The 19,359-nt window shown below is 44.9% G+C and overlaps 1 protein-coding gene across 1 annotated transcript in view; it reads right to left on the reverse strand.

Moving 5' to 3' along the window:
- ccdc82 (coiled-coil domain containing 82) overlaps positions 1-19,359 on the reverse strand; it is a 105,774-nt gene that overhangs the window by 36,067 nt on the left and 50,348 nt on the right. Inside the window, exon 6 of the mRNA XM_078545812.1 lies at positions 16,697-16,867. Within this exon, the coding sequence (XP_078401938.1) occupies positions 16,697-16,867 (171 nt within the window). The remainder of the gene's footprint in view (positions 1-16,696; positions 16,868-19,359) is intronic.

Genomic DNA, 19,359 nt, shown 5'->3' on the forward strand with positions numbered 1-19,359 from the left:
TGTAACTTTCTATTATAATAATCAAAGCAAAATACAGCAGATGCTGGAAATCTGAAATAAAAACAGAAAGTGCCGGAAAAACTCAGCATGTCTGGCAGCATCTGCGGAGAGAGAAATAGAGTTAACATTTCATGTCCAATATGACTCTTCATCAGAACTCTTCTTCAGTTCCGAAAAATTGGACTCGAAATGTTAATTCTGTAACTTTCTATTACTTTAGCAATGTAAATGAATGACTAATTGATTAAATAAATAAGGTTAGTCAGACATGGCAGGGATTGTGATGTGCCATAACTGCAACATGTGGGAATCTGTGGAATGCACTGCAACCCTGGACAACCATATCTTCAGTAAGTGCCAGCAGCTTGTGCAACTTCGCTCAGAGTTGCTGAGCTGCAGTCTAAGTTGCAGACATCATGGGGCATCAGGGATGGGGAGAGTTACCTGGACTCTTCGGGCAGAATTTTCCCATCCCGCCCAAAGCAGGTTTCCTGGTGGGCGGGAGCGGAAAATCCAGCGGCATGCAAAAAGTCACAAATCCACCATCGTAAAAACAGGTTGCAATTCTCCCAATGGTGGGTTTGTGGCAGATCGGTTACCCCACCGACTAGTGGCGTGAATGCCACTAACATCTCATGAATGCTCATTAAAACAGGCCTTCCAATCACGCCGCCAGGAAATTACGTCGGTCTCAAGTCCATTTGAAAAGGGGTGGCGTGCACAAGTCGGACCTCAGTTCGCTGGTAACTTCGAGGTGAGTGGAACATACACAGTCTGCCTGCCATAGCGCTGTGCTGGTCTTGTTGCAATGTACGCCACACAGCTGGGGCTGTAGGGTTGGTCTGCTCCTGCTCTTTACCTACATTGTCCCGAGGAACACCACTATGCTGTGGATCTCATGCAGGCCTCCACTTTCAGGAGCTAGCATTTCAACTGGGGGTGGGGTTGGTAAACACGACGGGGGCAATGGGGAGGAAAAGCTGTGGAAAGGCAGTGAGGGGAATGGGCGAACACGAGGGGGGCAACAGGAAAGGAGGCTGTGGAATGGCAGTGAGGAGGTAGGGTGAACACGAGGGGGGGCAACAAGGAAGGAAGGCTGTGGAATGGCAGCGAGGGGGAAGGATGAACACAAGGGGGGCCTTTCTGGTGTCACCCTCTAACGTCTTGTTGCTGCAGGACTGAGCAGAAGTCTGTTTAGAAAGAAGCAGGAAGACCTCCTTGTGATGAAAGCCACTGAAAGCCAATGGCTTCATTGGGCTACTCAGGACTCAGTGGCTTCACACAACAGTCGCTGCATCTCACGAGTAACACACAGGAAATTAGAATTTGGGAATGAAGGCGATAGTGAAGGAGACGCAGCTGTATCATATATGGCATTCCATCAATGAAGGCCTGTCACGTGTTCACATGAATTGACACTCCTAATGGGCCAAAGGACATCCACTCATTGACCATGAGCAACTGATTTATTAATATGCCACATCAGAGATTGGAGCACAGAACTAGGTTGGGTCACTGAAACTTTAGCATCCCACTCAGGGCTCAAGATGTTACATATCTGTGATGCCATCTTGGTCATCTCGATGTGTGTGCTAGTGTCTCATTGACAAGGCGACATCAGTCACCATACAAGTAGGGCAGGAAAAACTATTGACCCTTACAGTTCCCAAACATGTCACCTTCTGAGCTTCACTTTCTTGCCCCGTGAATCTTTAATGTCTTCAATGTTTCTTTTCAGAGAGAAGGCAAAAGCACACATGGATCCAGATCTCAATGCTGCCTTTGTCAAGGTCCTAACGCAATGGAGGAGGTGAAGGAGGGAGAGGTGACTCCGCACGTAGCTCCAGCAGGAGGGACGTGGTCAAGCAGAGTGAGAGCATGAACAGGAGGGTCAGGAGGAGTGACCCAGATAACCAGGACGACTCGCCAGACCTAGGGTTTATTGTAGAAGAGTCTCCTATTCACAAATGAGTGAGAGGCAATGCCATGCATGTCTATGATTGTCCCGAGATCTGGTACATCACATATGCCACATTCTTCGTGAAGACCTGACACCACGTGGAATTGGAGGGTAGCGCCTGCCAGTGGCTTTGAAGGTGACCACAGCGCTAAATTTCTTTGCCTCTGGGTCTTTCCAAGGATCAACAAGGGACCTGTGCAGCATATTACAAGACTCTGTCTCCAGGTGTGATTTCCGGTAGAGGCAAAGCCGTTAAAGGTCTCGGTAAAGGTGGTGCTAAACGGCACTGGAAAGTTCTCTGAGATAATATCCAGGGAATCACTAAACCCACCATTCACCGCCTTGCTCGATGTGGAGGCATTAGATGCATCTCCAGCCTCATTTACGAGAAAACTCGTGAGGTTCTCAAGGTCTTCTTAGAAAAAATCATCTCTCTGTCCGCAAAACATTGATGCATAAAGGAGGTCACGGATGCCCTTTACAGGAAGGCCCATCATTATGTCAGGTTTGCCCTAGATGAAGATAGCCAGGCTGCGAGATTCACCGGCTTCGCTGCCATCTCAGGCTTCCCAAGAGTGCAGGCTGCAATAGGCTGCACCCATGTGGCTATACAGGCTCCATGGCAGCAGCCCCTAATGTTAATAAACCACAAGGGCTATCATTCCATCAATGTACAACTGCTGTGTGATCACCGGAAGCGCATACTGGGAATTGCCATGACTCCTACATCCTGAGTCACTCCCAGGTGCCTGAGATTTTCGAGGGGCCATTACACCTGCAGGGATGGCTACTTAGGGATAAGGGACACCTAATGAAACTCTGGCTATTGACACTGGTGCTTCGCCCTCAGAATCCTTCCGAGGAGAGGTACAACGCTGTTCACAGCTCCACGCGCTCCCTTATAGAGCAGGCCATTGGGCTTCTGAAGATGCGCTTCAAATACTTGGACCGCACAGGTGGCTCACTCCAATACACTCCCGACAGGGTTTCCCACATCATCGCAGTATGTTGCTCCCTTCACAATGAGGCAATGCAGAGGTGAACCCCTGCCAGAGGATGAACTGAACGAGGATGAGAGCTCATTGGAGGATGAAGATCCAGAGGCCCAGGAACTCAGGAGGCTGCTGAGGGTCAGTATGAGCGCGATCACTCCATGGAGGAAGAGAGACATGGGAGACGTGCCCGTGATGCGTTAATTACTGACAGGTTCCAGGGAGAGTAAAGTTAAATGCGGGAATATGGCCACATCTCCCCTAGCCCTCAATGCTATTTACTTTCATCTCAGGGGATGTCCACCCACTTGCAGCAAGAACAAGTCCCACATTCACACTTGTGTGCTCTGACCTCATGAATCGCAAGGCCATGATCTTTGCTTTGGTCCATGGGGCCCTGTGAGCGAGTTCATTCCGGGAACTGAGAGTTCTCTTAGGAACAAGAGAAGACTTGAAGCCTTCACCACCACTTAATGATGCCAACCCTGCTGCGACTGAGATGTGGACATGCCTATGGATCTCCTGCTCCTGTGCATGTCTTTCCTTTGGCCACTACCTCTGAGGAGACACAAATGCTGCTAGAATATCAATCCTGATGAGCTGCGCAAGGTGCTTGCAGGTTGGAGCCATGACATCAGACAGACTCCTTCATCGTTCGCTCTAGTCTGCTGAGTGATGATTGAGTCTCTGCCTGATGTTCCACCGCCTGTCGTTGCATCTCCAGCTTTGATTTGGCAGCACCTTCCAGAGGCTCATCATCTGACTCGGACTGAGTGGGTGCCTGGTCTCTCAAGCAGCCCTCCGAGCGCTGGAGACCTGGGCGGTCCCTGCCTCCCACTGCTGCAGGGACGTGTCAGTGAGGTGTTCCCCAGAAAGTGAGCGCGAGGCTAATCTACATCTGTGCCTCACTGACATGTGTGTCTCTAAGCTGATGGAGAGTGCGTGTGAGCATTGTGACGGGTCTCCCGGAGCTTCCTCTTCGGGTGAGGTCTGGGGGCTTGCACTGGTGCTGGACTAGTTTGGGGGCCTCAATCTGCAGGTGCCTAAAAAATAGAAAGTAGAGTTTCAGTTAATGAGCATGAACACGAAAATACGAATTAGGAGCAGGGATAGGCCACTCGGCCCCTCGAACCTGCTCCGCCATTCAATACGGTCATGGCTGATCTGATTGTAACCACAACCCCACATTCCTGCCCACCCCCGATAACCTTTCACTCCCTTGTTAATCAAGAATCTATCCACCTCTGCCTTAAAAATATTCAAAGACTCTGCTTCCACTGCCTTTACAGTAAGAGTTCCAAAGACTCAGGGGCCTCTGGGAGAAAAAATTTCTCCTCATCTCTGTCTTAAATGAGCGACCCCTTATTTTTAAACAGTGACTCCTAGTTCTAGATTCTCCCATAAAAGGAAACATTCTCTCTACATCCACCCTGTCAAGACCCCTCAGGATCTCAAAGGTTTCAATTAAGTCGCCTCTTACTCTTCTAAATTCCAGTGGATACAAGCCTAACCTGTCCAGCCTTTCCTCATAAGACAACCCATCATTCCTGGTATTAGTCTTGTAAACCTTCTCTGAACTGCTTCTAACGCATTTACATCTTTCTTTAAATAAGGAGACCAGTACTGTACATAATACTACAGATTTGGTCTCACCAATGCCCTGTATAACTGAAGAATAACCTCCCTACTTTTATAATCAATTCCCCTCACAATAAATGATAACATTCTATTAGCTTTCCTAATTACCTGCTGTTCCTGCATTCTAACCTTTTGTGATTCATGCACTAGGACACCCAGATCCCTCTGAATCTCATAGCGCTGCAATCTCTCACCATTTAGAGAATAAGTTTCTTCCTGCCAAAATGGACAATTTCACATTTGCCCACATTATACTCCATTTGACAGATCTTTGCCCACTCACTTAACCTATCTAGGTCACTTTGTAGCCTCTTTACATCCTCTTCACAATTAGCTTTACTACTTATCTTTGTGTCGTCAACAAATTTAGCAACAATTCCTTTAGTCCCTTTGTCCAAGTCATTTATATAAATTGTAAAAAGTTGAGGCCCCAGCACTGATCCCTGTGGCACACCACTCATCACATCCTGCCAACCAGAAAAAGACCCATTTATGTCAACTCTCTGCTTCCCATTAGCAGGCCAAAGTTCTATCCATGCCAATATGTTAACCCCGACACCATGAGCTTTTATTTTCTGCAATAGCCTTTGATGTGGCACTTTATCAAGTGCCTTCTGGAAATCTAAGTACAGTACATCCACCAGTTCCCCTTTATCCACAGCACATGTAACTCCTTCAACGAACTCCAATAAATTGGTTAAACATGATTTCCCTTTAACAAAACCATGTTGACTCTGCTTGATTGCCTTGATTTTTTTCTAAGTGCCCTAGATAGGACTGCATGTGACTCACTGTGAATGTCAGGATTTGATGAGGTGATGGAGCTGTGATCCGTACTAGGTTGGTGGGTGAGGCTGATCTCCCCTTTCCCCCAGGAGCAATCCCTGTTCTCCTCAGCCAGCTCAGGCAGCAGCCTCCTCAAACTCAGTGTGGGCAGTGATGTTGGCCATCCCTCCCCCAGTCTGTGATCTCTCACGCCTGTTGTGTGCCAGCTTGGCCTGTATAAAGAAAGAAAGGCATGTGATGAGAAGGGATGGAACAGAGGTGGGACGAGATGCATGTCCCCTGTATGTGGTGAGCCCTCCCCAGAAGGGCCAGAGGATGGAGTGTGAACAACATGACAGATGGGGGTGATGATGTAAAAGTCTTGGTGAGAGAACAAGTGTTGATATGTGTCCCCCGCTAATAGTTGTGTGAGATCCCTGAAGAGATTCACCATTTGAGTGCATGATGCCATGTTGAGAGTTTGATATTGGAGTGTGTTGAAGGATGACTTACCCTGGCGGAGCAGATAAGATCATTCATCCTCCTCCTGCACTTGGTGGCGTTTTGGGTGCAGTTGCCTGCCACACTGACCTGCTCCATGACAGCCTCCCAGGCCAGAGAGGTGAGGCTGCTGCGCTTCCTGCGGCCATCCCTGGGATAGAGCTCGTGCCTGTGCACCTGCACCTCTCTGATCAAGGCCTGGAGGGCCTGGTGCGTGAAGCAGAGTGCTACCTTCTTCTTCAGGCTCTCGGCCTTCCTCTTCCAGCTGCCAGACATCTCTGGTGGGCTGGAGAAAGTGAGATTGTGTGTTGGACTGGCCTTTAAAAATGGCGCCTGGACCTTTGAATCTGCCAGCTGAAGAGGGCCGGTTGAATCAGCTCTCGACCCACCAGGTGATTCAGCCTGATACAAACCTTTGCGTAATTAATGACCCTCCAAATGCAGAATTGGGCGCAAGTTCCTGCCATCCCGGACATTAGGGTGGATGCTACCGAAACTGCACATCACCGCACTTAGTCTCACTCATGGAAAATTCCGTCCTTTGTTCCAGGAGCCAGTCATACCCCTTAGGGTAGGCATAGCTTTAGAGTTGGTCAATGGTCAGGGGCAGGAGGGTGTGACTGCAATTCAGGCAGGTATGGGAAATGAGCAGGTCGTGATGGAAGAGCCTCAGCCCCTGACTTAGTCAAACAGGTATGAGGTGCTTGATATCTGTGTGGATGAGGAGAGGACTGCAGGTTGGATGAGCAGATTGAACATGGTGAAGGATTCCATTTAAATGGGGGAAGTGAAAGGAATGTGATGGGAGACAGTATAGCCAGAGGGATAGATACTTTCCAGGTTGCAGCCGTGATCTGGAGCTCCAAAGGTTATATAGCCTGCCAGGTGCCAGGGTTAAGGACATCTCCTCGTGGCTGAGAGGAATTTAAGTGGAAGGGGGAGGATCCAGTTGTCGTGGTCCATGTGGGAACCAACAGCATAAGTAGAACCATGAATGATGTTCTGCTAAGAGAGTTTGAGGAGTCAGGGTCCAAATTAAAACATAGAACATTAAAGGTAATCATTTCTGGATTGTTACCTAAGCCATGTGCCAATTGGCATAAGGTCAAGCAGATTAGAGAATTAAATGTGTGACTCAGGGAGTGCTGTGGAAAGGAGGGGTTTTGATTCATGGGGCACTGGCATCAGTGCTCAGGGGAGAGTGAGCTATTCTGTTCGGATGGGCTCCACTTAAACTGGACTAGGACCAGTGCCCTGGCCAATCGTATAACTAGGGCCATTGTCAAGGCTTTAAACTAATAGGAGTGTGGTGGGGGTGTTGGGGTGGAGTTTGGATTAAGGAAGATTTAGAAATCCAAAGAAAAATGTTGAGGGAATGGAACAGTGTAGCAATGTGAGTCAAGACAAGCAGAGTGGGACAGGAAGGGACAGCTGACCATCCTCTTCATCTGCTCCCCACAGGCTGCTGTTCACTGCCCACGCACTACTGTGTGACCTGTTAATATCTCCCAACATGGTTCTCCCTCCTCACCTACCCCAAGACAAGATCTGATGTATCCAAGCATGGTACATACTATACCCTAAATATTACAATATCCAGTTAACCAAAGGTCACTCCCACAGGTGCTAACTTACAATGGCTCCACACCTAAAAAACACACAGACAAAAATCCAAAAACATGGGTTCCCTCTTGGTTTCTTTGAAATGGCTTTACAGGGGAGAATTTTCTCCCTGTCGTATGGGCTGGGCAGAAGTGGGCGCGGGTGGGTGCGCAGCCGATTGCTGCCCACGATCAGATGCGCGCTGCCATTTTACATGGGCGGGCCAATTAAGACCGCCCAGCATGAAGTGCACCCGGAAGCGCTCAGCGCTTCCTGTGCGGGCAGGGGGAGGAGGGAGAGCCGGGGCCTGAGCGCTTTCGCGCATGTGCGCAAAAGAGTACAGAAATCTCCCTGAGGCACGGACCTGCCTCAGGGAGATTAATTTCATTATGAAAAATGGAAAAAAAGAATTTAAAAAATTACTGAGACATGTCCCCTCATGTAACTGTGTCACATGAGCTGGGACATGTTTATGTATTACAATAAAAATTTTATTTAATTTATAAAGCCTTCATGAAACCTCGTCCTGCCCGTGGATGAGGTTTCATGAAAAATGCGAAGGCCACCTGGGCTCTTCGCCTGCCGCCAACCTTAAGGTTGGACGGGCAGCCCTGTTAATGATTTCAATTGGTTTTTAAATGGCCTTAATAGGCCTTTGGCAGTGCAGTGTGCGCGCAGCCGATTCCAGTGCGCGCCCGCCAAACCGAAGATCGGAATGACACGCGGTGACGTCGGGATGCACGCCCGACATCATTGCGCGTCATTTTATGCATCGGCGAGCAGAACCCGTCCCTACTCACTGACCAGAAGATTCATGCTACAGTTTCTTTACAAAAAGTGCTTATCATCATAAACCCCTTTAACAAATAGCTTATTACATATTATACAGGTAACCCTTTCATTTTTCACAATTACACAAAAGGTATTTAAGGAGTTATAAGAACATAACCAAAACAAAAGCAAATATATATGATAAGTAGGATTAGCAGGATTTAAACATAATAGAATTGTCATTACTTGGAGCCTGTGTTTTCTCCTATGCCCTTTCTTTAACTCTGCAAATAATGTTTCAGCTAAGTCCACGGTCAAATTGTTGCCCTCTTCTTTAACTATAGGCGTATCTTCCTTTCTAAGTTCACTTTTCAGACATGAACATTTTAAATTCTCCTTTTGAGTTATCGTGTTCAAAATGACCTCTCCTGGTGCCAACAGCTCATTTTTCCCTTGGTCAAAATCTTCCTTAGCCATTTTCAGAATATCATTCAGATGCTTCTTATTCTCAAGCAGAGAGGCTTGATAATCCTGTTTGGTCTGCTCTTTAAATATTGTAATCTTTCAATATTTCCTGATCCTATTCAGAACGTGCCTTAATTAATTATTTTCAACAGCTTCCTCATTCTTAACTTTTATTTTTCTTTCCAACATTTCTGACTCTTCCTCACAATCCACGAACCACAACTTTCCAATCATTTGGGGGCTTTAAAGGGTCTTCTGTGAACATCCATATGCCTGGATTCCGGCTGCTAATCCTGTGTCTCAACACTGACGAGCACTTTTGATTTGGTATCAAGTGTCCTTGACCCTTCAGGTTCACTTTGCGGTCATGGTCTTTTTCACTGAAAATTTTTGTTTTGAAATTTTGCATTGAACCAACTGTTTTGATTCATCAGTACTTCTTTCTCCTGTTCAAGGTGTTTTTCAAGATAATAGAGACCTCCGATACTTGAAGTTCATCAAGTTTTAACTGAAGATTTATCTTTGTGGAATTTGCTTCTACAAGTTTATCATGTAGACATTTCAAAACCTCATTCATGAGACCGTGCTCAGTTGTTCCAACCAGCTCTCCTTTTTATTATCTACCCCATCTTTTGTACATGAAAGTTGGCTCTGTACACTGATCAGTTTATCCTTCGACCGCTCTTTAAGTACAGAAAGTTCCTCATGTGGCCTTTGACATTTTTGCATTCTTGATATTCCAGCAGTGTGTGCCATCTACAAGATGCACTGCAGCAACTCACTAAGGTTCCTTTGACAGCGTCTTCCAAACCCACAACTTCTACCTCCTAGAAGGACAAGGGCAGCAGATGAATGGGAACACCACCACCTGCGTGTTCCCCTCCAAACCACACACCATCCTGATTTGGAAATATATCGCCAGTCCTTCACTTTTGCTAAGACAAAATCCTGGAACTCCCTTCCTAACAGCGCTGTGGATGTACCTATATTACATGCGGTTCAATAAGGCAGCTTACCACTACCACCACCTTCTCAAAAGTAACTAGAAATGGACGATAATGATGGATGAGCCAGTGGTGCCCACATCCCATGAAAATAATTTTTAAAAATCTCTGATATAACTTTACTTGGCCCTGGGCTAGTCATTTTTCCACCAGCCTCTCTATCAGTGATAAGCTTCTCGAGTTTGGCCACAATACTTCTGGGGAGTTTGGCAAGTTCAGCATGATTGACAACTGCTGCAACACAGTCACCACCATGTTTCTGCCTGGACCTGAAAAATCATTATCCAATATAAAATTTACCCCTTCCATCCGTAAACTAAGAACAATTCCCACAATAACAACTCTGTTTACTAATCACCTCTGTTCTGATTCCATCTGATGTTACTACTGGACAAGTGAGGTCCCAGGGTGGAATCCGGCTTGATGGATCATAACTTTTATTTTTTTGTTTAGAAACTTAGAGCGTGTCTACTGAACAGAGTCATAGGAGTCAGCTGATGAACTTTTAACAAAAGAATAAAACATTTATCAAACAAGAAAAGAGGAACTATATTACAATAATCTTCACCCACAATTATACCTTTACAGATATATACAGATTCGTAAGGATAACACAAGTTTAAAAAGCTATCTTAAACTCTAATGTTCACAGTAAGTACACAGTCCATGTAAACCAATAGGTGACCTTTGTTCAGGCACACCACACGTTGAAACTAAGTGACAGATGCCACCCCAAACAGATGCTATGGATCCCTCACCAACTCCCCCCAAACGCTTGTCACACCATGAGTCAACCAGTCTCACTGAACTGTCTGTCTCATGAGGGTTTCTAATCTCCACTCTGTAAGAACTCACTTTGGAATCTTCTCCCAAACAATACTTTCTCTCAGATGCCTTCCACAAGGGCCTACCCTCCAGGGCTTTGAACTCTCCTTCTGATGTTCCTCTCCCATGGATCACCACGTGCATTCAAGCTTTGCCCTCCTTGCATTCTCTCTCAGATACTCAGTCATGCCAACAGAATGCCACTGCTTCACATGTCCATGGCAAAGAGTTACAGATCTTTGGCTGTCTCCATGGATCTTCTGGCTTCTTGCAAGCCTATTTTGCTCTAAGTCTGCATCCTGCAGCTTTCTCCATTTAAGCTTGGAGCCTTGGTCTTCACTCCTTACTTTCATCTCCACTGAAGCGGATCTTTTTCCAGATTCCCATCCTTGTCCTTTGGCTAGAAGGTCTTCATGGGACCTCCTTTCTTCTGTTCTTTGAGGAAACCTGCTTCCTGCAGCTCCTTCTTGTCCAGCCTCTCCTGGCAGTTGCTTCCAACCTTGGAGCATAATCACCAACTGAACTTTGGTTTGGGACTTGCTATCTGTTCCTTTCATATGTTGCTTCTGCTGGCAACTCCTTTCAACTGAACTGAAACTACTTTTCTGGTTTCCTCTGTCTCTATATACCCCTTTGCTAGGCAAAGCACTGTTTTTTCTACTTTGTTTTAACTTCCCTAAACCACTACCCACACCTCCACCCCGCGCCCCTGCCCCCGCCATGATAACACAGTTCTCCACTTCGAGGGTCATAAAACTCATTAAAAATGCAGGTATACAAACAGAGTTTAGACTTGCTGTCTCCATTCTAAAATGAAACTAGATCCCAGGTTTCACCTTTTTAATGCACAAATAGAAAATATATATATTAAACTTAAAGCTACAGCTTATTCCTAACAAATACACATATAATGTACTTAATACTATATTTTCTAACACTTTTTAAATTAACTTTGTACAAGGAAACAGATTCTTAGTCCTCTGAATACCCCTACTAATATTTCTTCTTTTATCAAGCCATCTGAAATACAAATAATATCACCAGCCACCACCAATGACTGAGCTGTGCCAGTGTCTCTCAAAATATTAATTTGCTTACTTTTTTTGAGGAGTAAGGAAATACTTCTCCCTTAGAGACTAAACCTATATCACTCCAGTAACCTGATTTACTTCATCAGCATCTAGGGAAGAACTCCCTTGGCTATCCTGAGCTATATCCCCCATTCTTATAGGTTATGAGGGAACATGTTCAGTTGTACCATTGCCACTGTTTTAACACCCATTTCCTTTACTGGTACTGTATGTTCCAGAGTCTCCTTACAGTCTTCCATGTGTAACCTGATGGCTATTGGGATGCTGTTTGAAATACTTTCATTACCATTAGCTCTCTTACATTCTTTAAATTCCATTCAGGTTTCAGGGCTCAAAACTACCAGCCCCATGTTTCTTTCTCCCTGGGAAATTAATTTGGTCCTTTCTAAAAAGTCCAAAATTTTAATTGATACACTTCAGGGACAAGCTCATAAACATTAAGTACCACAGTTTTAACTGTCTCATAATTTGAGGATTGTTCTTCCGAAAGAGTAGAATAAACATTAATTGTTTTCCCCACTAAAACCCTCTGCGAAATAAGAGTCCTGTGGCGGGTCCCATCGCTGGTAGGACAGAAAATTTGGCGAACTAACAAAACGTCCATTGACTATTGGTGGGAATTCCCCTGACCCATGTATCCTTTGGCCACCCTAACCTTTGTAGCCACTTTTTCAAATGAGATAAAATATCTCTCAACTCTGTCCTCAGTGAATTCAGGCACTAGGCAAAGGTTCCTTGTTCAACCAAAATTTGGATTTGGCTCATCACCCAAACTATTAGCCTCTCTTTCACCCCATAACCTAAGCTTTCCTTTTTCCAGGGCAAACTATCTCTCTTCCCTTTCTCTTTGAAACTCTCTGTCTCTTTCCTTATCTCTTTCCTCCATTGCTAATTCTTCTCTGGAGTTCCAGTTCGAGCCTTTGCATTTCCATTTATTTTGCTCTTTCTTTTTCTTCTTTTTCAAGTTCAAACTTTTGCTTTTCTCTATCTCTTTCTATTCCAAACTGCTTCATCTGCAACTAAATTTTAGCCAACTCAGGCTGCATTATACCTGTGTCAGGCTTTTCTTTTTCTAACTCCAAACGCTGGCTATTACCTCAATTATGTCTGCAGTTTTAGCCCCGGCTTTTAACTTAATCTTCAATTTTTCTGCTAATGCGATCAATGTAACCTTGGTTAATTATTACAAATCACTCAGGGACAAATCTTTCCTCTCCAGAAAAGTCAACACAACTGACAAAGCCATCCTGCTTTTCAATAAGTACAGTGAAATTCACCATGACATCCTGTTTGCCTTAATCTTAGCAAGTCCCTACAGCTGCATGGGGTCGATCTTCCTCTTCGTCTGCTGCCCACAGGCTGTTGTTCACTGCCCATGAGCTGCTATGGGACTTATTAATATCTCCCAGCAGAGTTCCGCCCCTGCCCTGTGGCAGGATCTGATGTAACCAAGCTGGGTACATTCTGCACCTTAATGTTCCAATATCCAGTTAACTACTCCCACTTAGAATGGCTCCACACCTAAAGCACACACAGACAAAAATCTAAAAATATAGATTCCCTTACAAAATATAACACCACTTTTCAAGAATGGAGGGAGAGAGAAAACAGGGAACTATAGGCCAGTTAGCCTAACATCAGTTATTGGGAAAATGCTGGAATTGATTATTAAGGAAGTCTTAACAATGCACTTCAAAAAATATAGTATGGTTAGAACAAGTCAACATGGTTTTACAAAAGGAAATTCCTGTCTTACAAAGTTATTAGAGCTTTTTGAGGATGCAACTAGTAGGCCAGATAAAGGGGAACCAGTAGATGTAGTATACCTGGATTTCCAAAAGGCATTCGATAAGGCGCCGCATAAAAGGTTAAGAGGCAAGATAAGGGCTCATGAAGTTGGGGGTAATATATTAACATGGATAGCGGATTAGTTAACAGCCAGGAAGCAGTGAATGGGTTTAAATGGGCCACTTTCTAGTTGGCAGGCTGTGACTAGTGGAGCACTGCAGGTATGAATGCTGGGGCCTCAGCTATTTACAATCTATATTAATGGCTTAGACAAAGAATCAGAGAGTAAGGTATCTAAGTTTACAGACGATACAAAGCTAGCTGGAAAGGTAGCTTTGGGGAGAACACAGAGAGGCTGCAAAGAGATATAGACAGGCTAGGTGAGTGGGCAACAAAATGGCAGATGGAGTCTAATGTGGGAAATGTGAAGTTATTCACTTTGGCCGTAATAGAAAAACAGAATATTTTTAAAAGGTGAGAAACATGTAAATGTTGATGTTCAAAGAGACTTGGGTATGTATGTTGGTACAAGGAATGCAGAAAGTTAGCATGTAGGTACAGCACACAATTAGGAAGGCAAATGGCATGTTGGCTTTTATCGCAAGGGGATTGGAGTACAGGGATAAAGCAGTCTTGCTAAAATTGTACAGGGATTTGGTGAGACCACATTTGGAATACTGTGTGCAGCTTTGGTCTCCATATCTAAGGAAGGATATACTTGCACTGGAATCAGTACAGTGAAGATTCACTACATTGGTCCTTGGTATGAGGGGGTTGTCTTATGAGGAGAGGCTGAGTAAATTGGGTCTATATTCTCTGGAGGAGAATCTTCGGCTCAGTGATCGGGGGCGGGGCCCATTCACCGAGGCGTAAAATGACGCAGGGTGACATCGGGCGTGCGTCCCGACGTCACCGCGCGTCATTTAGATTTTTAGTTCGGTGGGCATGCAGCCAAGTCGACTGCACGCCCGCCGAACTGTCAAAGGCCCATTAAGGCCATTTAACTAACAATTAAAATAATTAATGGAGCTGCCCGTCCAACCTTAAGGATGACAGGCAGGCGAAGAGCCCATGCGGCCTTCGCATTTTTCATGGAACCTCATCCACGGGCGGGATGAGGTTTCATGAATGATTTTAAATTTTCTCAAAAATTTTTATTGAAGTTAATGCACATGTCCCAGCTCATGTGACAGTTTCACATGTGGGGACATGTCATAATCATTTTTGCAACACTTAATTGAACTGTTAAAACTTAAAACTAATCTCCTTGAGGCACAGAGATTTCTGTGCTCTTTCGCATGCGTGCGCAAAACATCGCACTCCCGACTCAGGGAATCCCCCCCCGCCCGCACAGGGAGCGTACACACTTCCAGGTGCACATCACACTGGGTGGGCCTTAATTGGTCTGCCCATGTAAAATGGCAGTGCGGACCCGATCGGGGGCGCCATTCGAGTCTGCGCCTGCCTGCGCCCAACGGGGGAAAATTCTACCCCTGGTGCTTAGAAGAATGGGGGGTGATCTCACTGAAGCATAAAAGACTTTGAAGGTGTTTTAATATAGGGCCGACAGAGAGAGATTGTTTCCGCTGGTCGAGGAATCTAAAACATGGGGCACCACCTCAGGATAAGGGGACGATCGTTTAGGACTGAGATGAGGAGAAATTACTTCACTCAAAGGGCTGCGAATATTTCGAATTCTCTACCCCAGAGAGTTGTGGGTGCTCTATCGTTGAGTATGTTGAAGGCTGGGATAGACAGATTTTTAGTCTCAAAGGGAATCAAGGGATATGGGCAGCCAGCAGGAAAGGAGTTGAAGCCCAAGATCAGCCATAATCGTAATAAATGGTGGAGCAGGTTTGACCAGCCAAATGGTCTACACCTGCTTGTGTGCATGTGTGTGTGTTGCGTGTGTGTGTTGTATGGTGTATGTGTCAGAGAGAGAATGTCTGTGTATGTGAGAGAGTGTCTGTGTGTGTCTGTCTGTGTGCATGTTTGTGGCTGTGCGTGTGAGTGTGTGTGTGAATGTGTGTGTGTGTGAATGTGTGTGTGTGTGTGTGTGTGTGTGAGAGTGAGAGAGTGTGTGAGTGAGAGAGAGAAAGAATGTATGTGTGTGTATGTGTGTGCGTATCTGTGTGTGTTTGTGTGAGTATCTGTATGTGTGTGTGTGTATGTGTGTATCTGTGCGTGTATGTATATATGTGCTCCTGTATGTACATCTGTGTCTGTGTGTCAGTGCCTGTGTGCGTGTGTGTGATTGTGAGTATCTGTGTGTGTTTATGTGTGTGTGTGCTTGTGCATCTGTGTGTCTGTCTGTGTGAATGAGTGTATGTGTGTTTCTGTGTGTATGCGTCTGTATCTGTCTGTGTATGTGTCTGTGTATATGTAAGTGTGTGTATGTGTGGGGGTGTATATTTGAGTATTTGTGTGTGTGTCTGTATATATGTGTGTGTGTGTGTGTGTGTGTTTGTGTGTGTGTGTGTTTGTGTGTGTATGTGTCTGTGCATGTTTCTGTGTCTGGTCTGTGTGTGTGTATGTGTACGTGCGTGTGTGTGTATGCGCCTATGTGTGTGTGTGCATATATGTGTCTGTGTAAATGGATAATGGTTGATGAAAAGTTCAAACCTAGTTGTGATGCTACTTTTTTTTACTATGTTAGCGCATCTTTCAAGTCACTGTGCATCAGCTAAAAAAGCTACAAAATTAGCCAGCAGAGGGAGATGGTCATTTCTCTGAACTTTCCAGCCATCCATGGGTTCATTTGAGGGAATTTACAAAAAAATAAACATTGGTTAGTGTGTCTAGGTACAATCATAATTGTAGTACACAGAGTTTATCCCTCTTGCAAGACTTTCAGAGCTGTGATAGCTTCCTTAACAACGCAACGTTGTGGTTTTTAAAAATTCTTTGATGGGATGTGGGTATTGTTGGCAAGGCCAGCATTTTTTGCCCATCTCTAATTTCCCTTGAAATTAGTGGCTTGCTGGACCATTTCAGAGGGCAGTTAGGAGTCAGGCGCATTGCTGTGGGTCTGGAGTCACGTGTAGGCCAAACCAGGTAAGGATGGCAGATTTCCTTCCCAAAAGGGCACTAAGTGAATCAGAGGGATTTTTATGACAATAGTTTTATACTCACGATTACTGAAACTAGCTTTATTTTCCAGGTTGTATTAATTGAACGTAAATTCCACCAGTTGATATGCTGGGATTTGAACCCATGTACCCTGCGTGTTAGCCTGGGCTCTGCATCACTGGTCCAGTGAATCTCATCCTTTCTCACTGTATCCCTTTGGGTTACCTGTTTGTCATTTGACATGAAGTTGTCTTGTTCCAAACTCTTGCTATCGTATAGCTGTCCGGATAGGGTGATTGTAAATCTACAGTAGCGTTGCAACTCACAGGCCTGACAAGATGTTTTGAAGCCTGGATTTTCTTTCACTTTCAGATTCGGGTAACAATCGACACGTTCCTATAAAAATAATAAAATGAAACAACATTGAATAGGAAGAGCTAGGTGAAATCCAACATTATTTTAAGCAAAACAAAAGAAGCTGAAAAAGCACAAGAATCATGCCAGAGTAGAATGGCAAGAGTGTATCAGTTGCTGGCACAGAACTCTTCTGTCTTTAAAAACAAACAGAATATGTATTCACATCAAATTTAATGATAAATGGTTTTATTTAGGTGAGATAACTGAGTGAGAAAACAAAGGGTGGAATTTGTTGGAGCAAAGCATCTCAACTTCTTTCCTGCACCTTACAGCCACATATTTGCCCTGTCGGTTGCCATAAAAAGAAATGAAAAAAAAAGACTTGCATTTATATAGCGCCTTTCACAACTTTAGAATGCTCTAAAGTATTTTACATTCATTGAAGTATTTTTTTAAAGTGTGATCACTGCTATTTTCTTCTTCTTAGGCAGTCCATTGGGATTGGGGATGACTTGCTTCCACTCCAGTTTGATGAGTTCTGAGATGGCTGATCAGTCCAATCTGCTGACTCTGCCACATGTGGGGCAGGTAGTGCTTGAAGGGTCGGGCAAGTGAAGTGTTGGGAGGTTTGTGCTCCCTCCAATGCCTCAACTTCACTTCTGTGTCCTCCCACCGAAGTCTCTCGATGTGTTCAGTGCCTTCTGAATAAATCTTCTCCATTTTGGTCAGTCACAAAACTCCCATGAATTGATGGGGATGTTTAGCCTCTTCAGGGGTGTTTTGAGGAAATTTCTGAAGGTTTCCGCTGTAGAAGGACAAGAGCAGCAAACATATGGGATCACCACCACCTGAAAGTTCCCCTCCAAGCCACTCACCATCCTGACTTGGAAATATATCGCTGTTCCTTCACTGTCGCTGAGTCAAAATCCTGGAACTCCTGCCCTTAACAGCACTGTGGGTGTACTCACACCACAGGGACTGCTGTGATTCAAGAAGGCAGCTCACCACCACCTTCTCAAGGGCAATTAGGGATGGGCAATAAATACTGGCTTAACCAGTGATGCCCATATCCCATGAATTAATAAAAAAATACGAACCACATATCCCACACAGTGCAGCTGGCTTTGAATGATTAGCGCTTTCATGTTGGTGACGTTGGCTTGGGAGAGGGGCCTACTATTGGACCAACTTCCTTGCCACCGGATTTGGAGGATCTTCCAAAGGCACCAATGATAGTACTTCTCCAGTGCTTTGGTGTAGATTGTCCAATCTCTGCTGTAGGTTGTCCAATTCTCCAAAGCATATAGGAGCCTAGGGATCACTGCCACCCGGTAAACCATGACCTTATAATGTGGTTTGAGATCCTGGTTCTTAAATACTCTGTTCCTCAGTTGGCCAAAGGCTCAACTGGCACATTGAAGACGATGATGAATTTCATCATCTATTATCTGCCTTCACCAAGAGGAGGTTCCCAAGATATGGAAAACAGTCCACATTTTCCAGGATCTCACCATTGATCTTTATCAACAAGGGAGGTGTTGTGCTGTGTGACTGGTTGGAAGAGGACCTTAGTTTTCCAGGTGTTTAGCAAAAGGCCCATTTTCTCATATGCTTCGAAGGAGTTGACAATGACCTGGAGCTCTATTTCTGAGTGAGTGCACTCACAAGTGTCAAAGGTATACTGAAACTCAATGAATGAGGTTGGAGTGATTTTGGTTTTAGATTGAAGGCGGCATTGGTTGAACAGTTTCCAGTCTGTTCTATTGATTATCTCCACACCTGTGGGTAAATTGCTGGAGGTGAGGTACAGGACTGCAATGAGGAAAATGGGGAAAAGGATAAGTGCAATGATGCCACCTTGTTTGACTTCTGTTTTCACTGAGGCAGAGTCTGTGGTAATTCTGTTGGTGGAGTAGGTAGAGGATGGTGACAAATTTCTGAGGACAGCCAAATTTGAGGAGGCTACACTATGAGCTTTCACAATTGACAGAGTCAAAGGCTTTTGTGAGGTTGAAAAAGAACATGTACAGAAGTTGTTTCTGTTCCTTGCATTTTTTTTGAATTTGCCTCAATCATGTCTGTGATGCTTCCCTATGGATGAAAACGCATTGTGACTCTGCAAGGAGTTCATTGGCCACTGGGAAGGCAGTTGCAATGATCTTCCGTGTGGCAGAAGTGGCGTAGTGGTAATATCACTGGGCTAGTAATCCAGAGACCTGGGCTAAAGTTCTGGTGGCTCAGGTTCAAATCCCACCTTGGCAGCTAGTGGGATTTAAATTCAATTAATAAATCTGGAATTCAAAGCTAGTCTCAGTAATGGTGAGCATGAAACTATTATCGATTGTGTAACAACTCACCTGGTTCACTGAAGAAACCACTCATGTTGTTTGGTGTTTGCGAGTTGTTGGATTTATCGTGCTCTTTCTATCTACCATTTGTTCTTTATGCTGCGGATTTAATGCTGTAGGGCTGCCTTCAGCAGCCTGTAGGATTGCTGTGCTTCTCTTGAGATGTGGTGAAGTTTCCAGTCT

Source organism: Cetorhinus maximus, chromosome 7 (genome assembly GCF_964194155.1).
Source record: "Cetorhinus maximus chromosome 7, sCetMax3.hap1.1, whole genome shotgun sequence".
NCBI lineage: Eukaryota > Metazoa > Chordata > Chondrichthyes > Lamniformes > Cetorhinidae > Cetorhinus > Cetorhinus maximus.